General features: G+C 44.0%; 1 protein-coding gene across 2 annotated transcripts in view; it reads right to left on the bottom strand.

The window, feature by feature from the left end:
- ARID4B (AT-rich interaction domain 4B) overlaps positions 1-13,849 on the bottom strand; it is a 1,313,885-nt gene that overhangs the window by 266,819 nt on the left and 1,033,217 nt on the right. For both annotated transcript variants that reach the window (XM_030198147.1, XM_030198148.1), the window contains exon 17: positions 5,289-5,543. In XM_030198147.1, coding sequence (XP_030054007.1) covers positions 5,289-5,543 — 255 coding nt within the window. The remainder of the gene's footprint in view (positions 1-5,288; positions 5,544-13,849) is intronic.

Here is a 13,849-nt window from a genome sequence, read left to right as displayed (position 1 = left end):
AACACATACATCTCCCGTGGATATCTACTCCCTAAGTGCATCACTTTGCATTTCTTTGCATTGAATTTTAATTGCCAAACCTTAGACCTAGCTTCTGCAGATCCTTTTCCATGTTTTCCACTCCCTCCGGAGTTAGTTCACTCTGTTACAAACCTTGGTATCATCCGCAAAAAGGCAAACTTTACCTTCGAACCCTTCGGCAATGTCACTCACAAATATATTGAACAGAATCAGCCCCAACACCGAACCCTGAGACACTCCACTACTCACCTTTCCCTCATCCGAGTGAATTCCATTAACCACCACCCTCTGGCGTCTGTCCGTTAACCAGTTCCTAATCCAGTTCACCACGTTGGGTCCTACCTTCAGCCGGTGAAGTTTATTCAAGAGCCTCCTATGGGGAACCGTGTCAAAGGCTTTGCTGAAATCTAAGTAGATTACATCTATAGCACATCCTTGATTCAATTCGTTGGTCACCCAATCAAAGAATTTGATGAGATTCATTTGACACGATTTACCTTTGGTAAAACCATGTTGTCTCAGATCTTGCAACTTATTGGATTTCAGGAAATTCATTATCCTTTCCTTCAGCATCGCTTCCATTACTTTTCCAATAACCGAAGTGAGGCTTACCGGCCTGTAGTTTCCAGCTTCTTTCCTATCACCTCTTTTGTGAAGAGGGACCACATCCGCTCTTCTCCAATCCCATTGAACCTCGCCCGTCTCCAAAGATTTATTAAACAAATCTTTAAGAGGACCTGCCAGAACCTCTCTGTGCTCCCTCAATATCCTGGGGTGGATCCCGTCCAGTCCCATGGCTTTGTCCACCTTTAGATTTTCAAGTTGTTCATAAATAGTCTCTTCTATGAATGGTGCTATATCCGCTCCATTCTCATATGTACTTTTGCCAGTCAATTGCAGTCCTTCTCCAGGATTTTCTTCAATGAAAACAGAATAAAAGTATTTGTTTAGCAAATTTGCTTTCTCTTCATCATTATCCACATAGCGGTTCGCAGCATCTTTCAGTCTCACAATTCTATTTTTAGTCTTCCTCCTTTCACTAATATACCTGAAGAAATTTTTGTTGCCCCTCCTTACATTTCTAGCAATTTGCTTTCGCCAGATGTATCTCTCTCTTGGCTTCTTTCAGTTTCATACGGTATTCCTCTCTCTGTTCCTCTTCTTGAGTTTTTCTGTATTTCATGAACGCCAGCTGTTTAGCCTTTATTTTCTCAGCCACTTGCTTGGAGAACCATATTGGTTTCCTTTTTCTCTTGCTTTTATTTACTCTCCTTACATAAAGGTTTGTGGCCATATTTATAGCTTCTTTCAGCCTGGACCACTGCCCTTCCACTTCTCGTATGTCCTCCCAGCCCATCAGCTCCTTCCTCAGGTATTCCCCCATTTTACTAAAGGCAGCATGCTTGAAATCCAGGACTTTGAGTTTTGAGTGGCTGCCCTCCACTTCAGCTGTTATATCAAACCAAAGTTTTTGATGGTCACTGCTGCCCAGGTGGGCACACACTCGGACATTTAACACACTATCTCAATTTTGTAAGCACCAGATCCAGCATCATTCCCTCCCTCATGGGTTCTGTCACCATTTTTCTGAGCACAGCAATTTGGAAAGCATCCACGATCTCTCTACTTCTTTCCGATTCTGCAGATGGAACTTTCCAATCCACATCTGGCAGATTGAAATCAGGCAGACTGATTTCTCCCAGCAACAGCATCTCTCTTTTCTTTCCCAACTTTTGGATATCTGTAATCAGATCTTTATCTAGTTCCTCTGATTGTGTCGGAGGTCTGTAGACAACACCCATGTGAACAGAGGTTCTACTATCTTTTTAAGGTGATCCATATCGCTTCTTCCTTTTCCCAGACCCCTGTCATTTCAGTCACTGCAATATCATCTCACATACAGCGCTACTCCTCCACTTTTACAACCATCTCTATCTTTCCTAAATAGATTATAGCCTGGTATGTTTGCATCCCATGAATGGGAATCGTTGAGCCATGTCTCCGTGATTGCAACAACATCTAAGTCTGCCTCTAACATCACGGCTTGCAGGTCCTGAACTTTGTTGCTTAGACTGCGAGCATTTGTGGTCATCGCTTTCCATCTACATTTCAGTGACATTTTTGTCTTCTGTTTAGCTTTTTGTTTAGTCTCACTTCCTGCTGTGTTGGTAAGAAGGGATTTGCTAAGTTTGCTGTTTGCACTGCTTTCTTTTCTACTGTCACATCTTGTCTTTAGCGATAGCTGGGGGTGACTATTTGAAGTGACCTGCCTCCTAGTTTAAATGCCTGATTTCTTCTCTTATTTATTGCCCACCGGGTTTACTCTATTATATTAATTCCCCTTTGATTGAGGCACTTTTAACTCATGATATAAAATCTGAACATACTATTTTAACTCATGATATAAAAACTGAACATACTATTTTACTTAGGGACTTTAATCTACACATGGATCAAAGTGAAATTAATGAGTGTTGTGAATAGTTTTATTGGGATCTTATCATCAATGGGCTGGACTTAATATGTGATTGGCCTGACCCATAGCCACTGCTTACCCTGGGATTGGTAGCATGGAATGTTGCTGTTATTTGGGTTTCTGCCAGGTACTTATAACATGGACTGGCCAATGTTGGAAATAGGATACTGGGCTAGATGGACCACTGGTCTGACCCAGTACAGCTATTTTTATGAGCACTCTGGGAGACATCTGATCTTCAATGGGCTGGACTCAATATGTGATTGGCCTGACCCATAGCCATTGCTTACCCTGAGATTGGTAGCATGGAATGTTGCTGTTATTTGGGTTTCTGCCAGGTACTTATGACATGGACTGGCCAATGTTGGAAACAGGATACTGGGCTAGATGGACCACTGGTCTGACCCAGTACAGCTATTTTTATGAGCACTATGGGAGAGATCTGTGATCTCTCTGCTTCTTTCTGATTCTGCAAATTGAATATTCCAATCCATGTCAGGCGAGTTGAAATTCCCATCAACAGCACTTCTCCTTTCAATGCCAGCTTATGGATATCTTTGATCAGATCTTTATGGTGGAAGTCTGTATATGACTCCTTTGTGGATACAGGTTACATCTTCTCTTTCCAGGATGATCATATTGCTTCCTCTTTTCCCCAGGTTTGCTGCATTTCAATTGCTTTAATATTGTCCTTCACATAAAGTGCCACTCCTCAAACCCCTTTGACCTGCCCTATCCCTCAAGATCACTTCTTTTCAATGCCTTTCAGAGGTGCTACCTGATCAAGGATAACTTTGGTGGAAGAATTCCACAGTTCAGTAGCAGAAGAAAGTGAAAATGATTCAATACCAGTTGGTAACCAAAGATTTTTTTTAATAACACAGATTATAAAGATCCCATTATTTTTTACAAATCCTAATACCAGAATCTATAGAATTATCTTTATTCTAACTGCAGGAAACACTTAATAAAATGGTGATTAGACCAAGGTACTATTTGAGTAAAGACACTAAGGTGCTCATTTTCAAAGCTATGTAACTTTGTAAGTCTATGTACTTTGGAAATGAGCCTCTAAATCTATTAGCAACTAACAGAGCATTTTAAACAAATCTTAAATCTAAAAGTGTGAGGCTCACTGCACAAAACAGACTGTGGATAGCTGTTTCTACAGCTGTTTTGTGAAGTGAAACTCACCATGATTTTCCTGCATAGATAATTTTGAAGATAGATGTCTCCCTATATTGCTGTTCCACAGATTCTTTTTTCTGTGCCCTGATGGTGCTATTTTTTGTTTGGGACCTATTGACTCACATCCTTGTATCATCAACTAGACCAAATTACTTGCGACTCTTAAGGCAATAGCCTTCCGCGCCGAAACACAGGACTGCATCGAGTTTTAACAAGTCGATTGTCAATAAGAAGGACCACTTTAGTTTTATTGTACATTTGTTTTTTATATTCAAATAAGTTACTCTTGAGTTGGAATTCGATTGGTTATCCCCCATTTTTTCTTTTTTGGTGTGCATGGGGGATGATTCTTCTTTTTTATAAGTAGTGGCTTCCACATGTCTATCTCAATAGCAGACTATGAAGATTATGCTGTGCTCAGACAAGTGGTAACGGTACCCACGAAGGAAGGGATGATGCTGGATATGGTACTCACAAATGAAGAAAGTGTTTCTACTGTATGGATGGGTGCCTACCTAGGCAAACGTGATTATCACACAATATGGTTTGACATAAGAGCTAAGATGGACTGAGGACATGCTGACTTTGGTAAAATGGGGTAGTACCTAAAGAAAGAACTCACAGGATGGGTAAACAGAGAAGTGGAAGGGCAGTGGTCCAAGCTGAAAATATTTTAATGCCTCGTTATCGCTCCATGGTGCAACCTCACCTTGAGTATTGCATTCAATTCTGGTTGTCGTATCTCAAAAAAGATATAGCAGAATTAGAAAAGATTCAAAAAAGAAAGACCAAAATGATAGAGGGAATGGAACTGCTGCCATTTGAGGAAAGCCTTAAGAGGTTAGGGCTCTTCTAAGGGGGGATATGATTGAGGTATACAAAATCCTAAGTGGTGTGGAGCGGGTGGAGATGAATCAATTTTTCACTCATTCAAAAAGTACAAAGACCAGGGGACACTCAATGAAACTGCATGGAAATACTTTTAACACAAATAAGAAGAAACATTTTTTCACTCAAAGAATAGTTAAGCTCTGGAACTAGTTGCCAGAGGATGTGGTAACAGCGGTTAGCGTATCTGGGTTTTAAAATGTTTTGGACAAGTTCCTGGAGGAAAGTCCATAGTCTGTTATTGAGATGGACATGGGGAAAGCCACTACTTGCCCTGGGATTAATAGCAAGGAATGGTGCTACTAATTAGGTTTCTGTTCTGCCAGGTACTTGTGACCTGGATTGGCCACTACTGAAAGCAGGATACTGGGCTAGATGGACCATTGGTCTGACCCAGTATGGCTATTCTTATGTTTTTATGTTCTTATGTTTGCTTCAAGTTGAAAAAAATGTTTTTTAATGCTGCACTCACACCATAACAATTCAAGATTGATTACTACATGAAGTGCAAACCACATCAAAACGCAATGCCCTTATAAAGCTCAAGATTGAAGTACTATTGGATGAGTCTTTGTTATGATGTATTAACCTACAAAGAGCACGACAAAATTATCAGACACCAGTTTAGCAATATGAACCGTCTGCTTCATACACTACTTTATTATCAAACTTGGAACAATTTTTAGCTTGTAGTCACTAGCTAAAACAAAGTTACCTCACATTCCATCCGCTGTAATGCACCAAGTAAAGGACCTCTCCACCTTCAACATCAGAATCTTTAATACTAGCTTCATATAATTTTTGATTTTTCCCTCGTCCGTACCGCACTTGGACTTTCAAGCCTGGTGGATAGCATTCAAATTCTTCTCCCTCTCCATCTTCCTTCTTTTCATCTTCCTCCTTCTCATCTGCATCATCGTCGTCGTCGTCGTCGCCATCATCATCATCATCATTATCATTTAGCTCATCTCTTTAAAAGAAAAAAATTATTCCTTTTGGAAAAATTACAACATTTCAGATCCCACCCAGCTAATTAATGCAGTTGCAGGATTTCAGTTATAATATATGAACACGTTAGAGTGTTATGTAAACTAATTATACTACGGAGAATGTCAAAGTAAAATCTATAATTATACATACTCATTTAATGCATCAATAATTTGTCTCTCTTAATTTATATCTCCAAAATCACTGAAGTGGAATAAAATAACTCATCTGCAGCAAATTAGTGAGGCAATTTATTTCCCTAATTATATAATTTTACCTTTTCCTAAATGTGGTCTTTCTTGTAATGAAAAGGTTACTACAACACATCCTTTTAGAGATGTGCACAGCAAAAAATTTCGGTTTTGTATATTTTTGGATCACCCATCCATTTGGTTCATTCTTTGATCTCAAATCATTTGTTTCTATTAAAGTCAATGAGATAAGCATTTTGCACTCTGGGTTTTCCATCCATTTTCAGTGAGGTTTGCAGCTGAATTACAAGGCATCAAGATTGGCATGGAAAAAGGGGTAAAAGGAACTAACCATCAGCATGATGACTTCAAACCATCATTACACCAGCAAAGAGGAATGAAGACCCCTAGGTACTGGGACAGGGGCAAAGCCGAACCAATAGTGATAGAAGACCCCAAGGTGCTGGGAGAAGCGCACCTCCACCACTGGAATGAGTGCCCCAAATCCTCTGCACACACAAATCTAGTATTAGAGAGTCAGTGAATACTTCAACAGAGCCAATCACCAAGGGGTAAAAGGGGCGATCAAGGAAGATAAAGATGTAGTGGAGAGATTAAATGAATTCTTTGCTTCGGTCTTCACCGAGGAAGATTTGGGTGGGATACCGGTGTCGGAAATGGTATTTCAAGCGGATGAGTCGGAGAAACTTACTGATTTCACGGTAAACCTGGAGGACGTAATGGGGCAGTTCAGCAAACTGAAGAGTAGCAAATCTCCTGGACTGGATGGTATTCATCCTAGAGTACTGATAGAACTGAAAAATGAGCTTGCGGAGCTACTGTTAGTGATATGCAATTTATCCTTAAAATTGAGCGTGGTACTGGAAGATTGGAGGGTGGCCAATGTAACACCGATTTTTGAAAAAGGTTCTAGGGGAGATCCGGGAAACTATAGACCAGTGAGTCTGACGTCGATGCCAGGGAAAATGGTAGAGCCTATTATCAAAAACAAAATTACAGAGCACATTCAAGGATATGGATTACTGAGACCAAGTCAGCACAGCTATTGTGTGGGGAAATCTTGACTGACCAATTTACTTCAATTCTTTGAAGGAGTAAACAAACATGTGGACAAAGGGGAACCGGTTGATATCGTGTATCTGGATTTTCAAAAGGCGTTTGACAAGGTACCTCATGAAAGGCTACAGAGGAAATTGGAGGGTCATGAGATAGGAGGAAATGTCCTATTGTGGATTAAAAACTGGTTGAAGGATAGGAAACAGAGAGTAGGGTTAAATGGGCAGTATTAACACTGGAGAAGGGTAGTTAGTGGGGTTCCTCAGGGGTCTGTGCTAGGACTGCTGCTTTTTAATATATTTATAAATGATTTAGAGGGCAGATGACATTTAATGTGAGCAAGTGCAAGGTGATGCATGTGGGGAAAAAAGAACCCGAATTATAGCTACATCATGCAAGGTTCCACGTTAGGAGTTACGGACCAAGAAAGGGATCTGGGTGTTGTCGTCGATAATATACTAAAACCTTCTGCTCAGTGTGCTGCTGCAGCTCGGAAAGCGAATAGAATGTTGGGTATTATTAGGAAAGGTATGGAAAACAGGTGTGAGGATGTTATAATGCCGTTGTATCGCTCCATGGTGCGACCGCACCTTGAGTATTGTGTTCAATTCTGGTCGCCGCATCTCAAGAAAGATATAGTGGAACTGGAAAAGGTGCAGAGAAGGGCAACTAAAATGATAGTGGGGATGGGACGACTTCCCTATGAAGAAAGACTAAGCTTTTCAGCTTGGAGAAGAGACAGCTGAGGGGAGACATGATAGAGGTCTATAAAATAATGAGTGAAGTGGAACAGGTGGATGTGAAGCGTCTGTTCACGCTTTCCAAAAATACTAGGACTAGGGGGCATGCGATGAAACTACAGTGTAGTAAATTTAAAACAAATTGGAGAAAATGTTTCTTCACCCAACGTGTAATTAAACTCTGGAATTCATTGCCGGAGAACGTGGTGAAGGCGGTTAGCTTGGCAGAGTTTAAAAAGGGGTCAGACGGTTTCCTAAAGGACAAGTCCATAAACAGCTACTAAATGGACTTGGGAAAAATCCACAATTCCAGGAATAACATGTATAGAATGTTTGTACATTTGGGAAGCTTGCCAGGTGCCCTTGGCCTGGATTGGTCTCTGTCGTGGATAGGATGCTGGGCTTGATGGACCCTTGGTCTTTTCCCAGTGTGGCATTACTTATGTACTTATGCACTTTAATATTCCCTTATCTCTTGCTTGTCCTGTTTGTCTGTTCTAATTAGATTGTAAGCTCTGTCAAGCAGGGACTGTCTCTTTATATTCAAGTGTACAGCGCTGTGTACGTCTAGTAGCGCTATAGAAATGACAAGTAGTAGTATACAATTACCAATTGTGCCAGACTTTTACAAGCAAAGTGACTCACACATTGCAATTCGCTGTGTCCCCTGCTTACTCCGCACCTCATTCTTGTCTCTGTGTGTTCTTCTCAATTTGATTTCCCTTTTTTGTCAATAAATTTCTATTTAATATTCATATCAAATAACAACCAAAAAGATTTAGATTTATTATTTATAATTCGCCCTTATCCAGGTTAAGGTACAATATACACATAAAAATACAAAAAACATAAATACAAAACATAACAAAATTAAATTCTAACAATCATCAGGAATTGTTACACCGGAATCGGTTAACACCGATCACGGTACCATGTAAGCCACATTGAGCCTGCAAAAAGGTGGGAAAATGTGGGATACAAATAAATAAATAAATAACCGAAATAGACAGCCAAAACTGTTCAAAGCACAGTCTTATACTTAACCAAGAGTATCAGGGAAAGCCAAACACATCACATGTGCTTTAAGTCGGCACTTAAAAGTCCATAAGTGAGTTTCAAATGATTCCATTCATAAGGCCCAACAATCTAAAAAGAGCCTTTTCTAGTCACATCTAAATGATATTGAGCCATAGCAGGCATACCTATATTCCCAGCAGTCATTGACAATTCAAACTTTAACAATGTTCACCATCAACGTAAGTCTTGTCCTCTATATCCTAAAAATTACTCCAACCCCACTTCCCCCCCAATCATCATATTTAATACAAGAGATCCGTGTTCACTGTTGGTTCTTCAACGTACACCCCTTCCATTAACCCTCTCCTTGGTAACTCCCCTTTCCCCCAAGCCAACAATATCCTCGGACGTATTACATAATAATGTCCAGGTGAGTCCATTCTTCATTAGTGGAATCACAGCGACCATTATGTTTGTAAGTAAACTGTTACAAGTTGCGAACCACCTTCAACCTTTAAGAGCCAATCTTACAAAGTTGGTCCTGAAGCTTGCTTCCATTTAGCTATTTCACTTTTAGCAGCAGCTGCTAAACACATTCTTTTAACTCAAGTATACCATTTAAGTCCGCTCCTATTATCCAGTCCCAACAAACACCATTTAGGGTCCAGAGGAAACAGTATCCTCAGGTCTCGCCCCACAGCTCTGGTGACCAATGTCCAAAAAACTTGTAATCTACAGCAAGACCACAAAATATGGATAAAGCGAAGATACTTACTAGTAGCAGGTATTCTCCGAGGACAGCAGGTTGATTATTCTCACAAGTGGATTGGCGATCCGCACCAGCCCGGGAACCGGCATTCTGTATAGCAAGCATTTTGCTATAGCCTTCTCAACACGTCACGCGTCCGACTACGCATGTGCGGAATGCCTTCCCACCTCAGTTCAGTCAAAATCATAAGAAAGAAAGAGAGAAGACAACTCCAAGGGGAGGTGGACGGGTTTGTGAAAATAATCAGCCTGCTGTCCTCGGAGAATACCTGCTACAGGTAAGTATCTTCACTTTCTCCGAGGATAAGCAGGCTGTACTATTCTCACGTGGGGTATCCCTAGCATCCAGGCTCACTCAAAACAACAAACACTGGTCAATTGGGCCTCGCAATGACGAGGATGTAACAGAGATTAACCTGAAACTATATACAAGCAAGTTCAGAATGCAGCCTGGAGCAGAACAAAACGGGCCTAGGAGGGCAGAGTTGGATTCTAAACCCCAAACAGATTCTGCAACACTGACTGCCTGAACTGACTGTCGTGTCGGGTATCCTGCTCAAGGAGGCTGACTTTAAGTAAGCCACTGATGCAGTCATAGCTCTGACATTATGAGCCGTGACATGGCCCTCTAGAGTCAGCCCAGCTTGAGCATAAGCGAAGGAAATGCAATCTGCTAGCCAACTGGAAATTGTGCGTATACCTATGGACTGTTGGGATCAAAAGAAACAAACAGCTGGGTGGACTGAAGGGCTTCATCCACTCCATGTAAAAGGCCAACGCTCTCTTGCAGTCCAAGGTGTGCAAGCTATTTTCGCCAGGGTGGGCACGAGGGCGGAGAAAAATGCTGGCAAGACAAATGACTGGTTCAGGTGGAACTCTGAAACCACCTTCGGCAGGAACAGGGTGAGTGCAGAGAACTACTCTGTTGTGAAGGTTGGGATGCAGAAGCGACCCCTCGTTCTGAGTGTCAGAAAACATTCCAATCTCCACGGTTCCTCGGAGCATAATTCCAGAAGAAGAGGGAACCATATCTGACGCAGCCAGTAGGGTGCAATCAGAATCATGGCTCCGCGGCCTTGCTTGAGTTTCAACAAAGTCTTCCCCACTAGAGGTATGGGAGGATACACATACAGAAGGCCTGTTCCCCAATGTAGGAAAAAGGCATCTGACGTTAGTCTGTAGTGGGCCTGAAGTCTGAAACAGAACTGAGGGACCTTGTGATTGTACTGACTGGCAAAGAGATCCGAGGGGGTGCCCCACACTCGGAAGATCTTCTGGGCTACACCCATATTCAGGGACCACTCATGAGGTTGCATGATCCTGCTCAGTCTGCTGGCCAGACTGCTGTTTATGCCTGCCAGATACGTGGCTTCGAGAAACATGTTGTGACGGCATGCCCACAGCCACATCTGGATGGCTTCCTGACACAGAGGGCGAGATCCGGTGCCCCCCTGCTTGTTGGTGTAGTACATGGCAACCTGATTGTATATCTAAATTAAGATAATTTGGTTGCACAGACGATCTCTGAAAGTCTTTCGAGTGTTCCAGATCGCTTGGAGTTCCAGGAGGTTGATCTGAAGATCTGTTTCCTGGGGAGACCAGGCTCCCTGAGTGTGAAGCCCATCTACATGAGCACCCCACCCTAGGAGAAATGCATCCGTCGTCAGCGCCTTATGTGGCTGAGGAATTTGGAATGGACGTCCCAAGGTCAGACTGGATTGAATCGTCCACCACTGTGGAGAATGTACAAAGTCAGTGGACACGTGGATGATATCTTCTAGATTTCCTGTGGGTTGACACCACTGAGAAGCCAGGGTCCAATGGACAGAACTCATATGCAGACGTGCCGTGGGTGTAACATGAACTGTGGAGGCCATGTGCCCCAAGAGTCTCAACATCTGCCGAGCTGTGACTTGCTGAGATGCTTGAACCGTGGACTCCAGGGACAGAAGGTTGTCTGCCCTTGCCTCACGGAGATAGGGTCAAACTTTTCCCGTGTCCAGCAGTGCTCTAATGAACACCAATCTTTAAACACGAGTGAGATGGGACTTGGGGTAATTTATTATGAACCTTAGCAGTTCTAGCACCTGAATAGTCCTCTGCATGGATTCCCGAGCACCGTCCTCCAAGGTGTTCTTCACCAGCCAATCGTCGAGATAAGGGAACACAAACAATCCCAGCCTGCGTAGCGACGCTGCAACTACTGCTAGGCATTTTGTGAATACTCTGGGGGGCTGACGCTAGGCCAAAAGGCAGCACGCGGTACTGGAAGTGCTGCATTCCCAGCTCCCTTGTTTTTGTTGGGGAGCAGTAGGGGACTCAGGCGTACGCTGTTGATGGGCTAGGGCTGAGCCTGAGTAGGCTGGAGAGACGCCGGAGTTGAGGAGGTGGGAGCAGAAGGCAACCAGACGGACAGAGAAGCCATAGCATCTGTATGCTTCTTGATCTGGTCAACTAGATCTTTCACCTTCTCTCCGAAAAGATTATCCTCCCGGCAAGGAACATCTGCAATCCTCTGCTGGACCAAATGGTCCAGGTCAGACACACGCAGCCATGAGAGTCTCCACACAGCTATAACTTGAGCAGAGATCTTGGATGTTACATCAAATATGTCATATGTGCCCCTGGCCAAGAATTTACAACACGCCTTCTGCAGCTTGACCAGCTGGCGAAAGGCCTCGGCCTGCTCCGGAGGGAGGGCATCGACCAAACTAGACAGCTGTCGCACCAAGTTCCGCAAGTGGATGCTCGTGAAGAGCTGGTAAGACTGTATATGGGCCTGATACATTTTCCTCCCAAAAGAATCCAAGGTCTAGCTTCTCTGCCTGGGGGCGCCGAAGCATAGTCCCTAGAACTCTTGGCTCTCTTGAGAGTGGAGTCTACCACCATGGAGTTGTGGGGTAACTGAGACCTCAGCAACCCAGGGTCCCCGTGGATCCAATACTGAAAATCTGTTTTCTTCGGGATTATGGGGACAGACAGAGGGGATGCCCAGTTTTGAATAAGGACCTCCCTGAGTACTTTATGCAAAGGAGATGTCACTGCCTCTCTAGGTGGAGAGGTGTAGTCCAGGACCTCGAGCATCTCAGCCCTGGGCTCATCCTCCATGTCTACAGGGAATGGAATGACCTGAACCATTTCCCACACAAAAGATGAAAAGGAGAGGCTCACAGGTGGAGACAGTCTCCTTTCAGGTGGACGGGAAGGTTCAGAGGGAATCCCAAAGGACTCATCTGAGAAGTACATGGGATGTTCCTCTGACTCCCATGAGCGTTCCTCCTCTGTGTCGGAGAGCACTTCCCTCAGAGACTTCCGAGATCGAACCCGCCTCGATGAATGGTGTCGAGGGCGATATCGAGGGGCCAATTCCTGCATGGACTGCGGCGAAGCTTCCTCCATCGACAGGGAACCGGCTTGGGTGGCAGCTGACACCAGAGCCGCAAGCGGCGCCGAAGTTGGAGACCTCATCGTGGGTGAAGGGTTAGAAACAGCTGCCACAGGCGGTATGGTAGGCCCAAGCAACTCCGACTCTGATACAGTATGATGCAGCAGCAGCCCTTCCAGCAGCTCTAGAAGTAAGGCCCAGATCCGCTCGTTGAGAGCTGCCATAGGTGAAGGCTGTGGGGCCGGTAGAGCAGCAGGCTGCAGAACTGCCTGGGGCTCAGGAGCAGGAATTTGGCTGCTAGGAGACAAGTGCGTCGGCACCTCCTGTATGGAGAGGGAGCGGTCCTCCTGGTGTTGACGCTTCTCGAATCCCTCGGCAGCCCAGAGCTCCCGGCACCATGAGACGACGGAGAACGGTGTCGGTACTTCTTAGCCTTCACTTGATGCACCTCACCAAGACTCCTAGGTGCCGACGTTGAATCCCCATGTTGCCTCGGGGTTGGGTCTGACAATGGACGGTCCTGGGGGGGGGGGGCCTGCATAGCAGGAGGCCTCGAGGCAGGTAGAGACCCCCTCAATGCCTCAGTGCTTCCACTGTGTCTCAGTCTCTCAGCAGCCATCCTTACCTCCATTCCCAACATCGATGTGTCCCTCGATGCCGTCTACACCGCAGACCTCGATACTGATGTCGAAGGACCAGACCAAGCCCCCAAAAGTTTCTCGCGTTGGGCTTCTTGAGCAAGTTGAGTCCTTTTCTTCATACGAAGACAAAGGACACAACGAGCTGGGCTATGGTCGGGGATAAGGCACTGAATACACCACGAATGGGTATCAGTGCCTGAGATGGTCCGGTTACACCGAGTACAGCGTCTGAAGCCACTGGGAGTCTTCAATGACATGGAAGGGAAGATAGCGCCAGCTAAATCAAAAGGCGCAATTGTGCTAAAGAAAAAAAGGCACAAAAAGAGGGAAGGATCCGGCTGAGCAGGCCTAAAAATGGCCGCAACAAAAAAGAAAGAAAACTTGACACGGGGAAAAATCTAAAAATACACTATAGGGTTTTTTTTTTTTTAAGACAAAGTAAAGATTAAGAAGGCACTACAAAAAGGCAT

Source organism: Microcaecilia unicolor, chromosome 3 (genome assembly GCF_901765095.1).
Source record: "Microcaecilia unicolor chromosome 3, aMicUni1.1, whole genome shotgun sequence".
NCBI classification, from domain to species: Eukaryota; Metazoa; Chordata; class Amphibia; order Gymnophiona; family Siphonopidae; genus Microcaecilia; species Microcaecilia unicolor.
The sequence above is the reverse complement of the archived record's forward strand: the minus strand, read 5'-3'. Positions and strand labels throughout refer to the sequence as shown.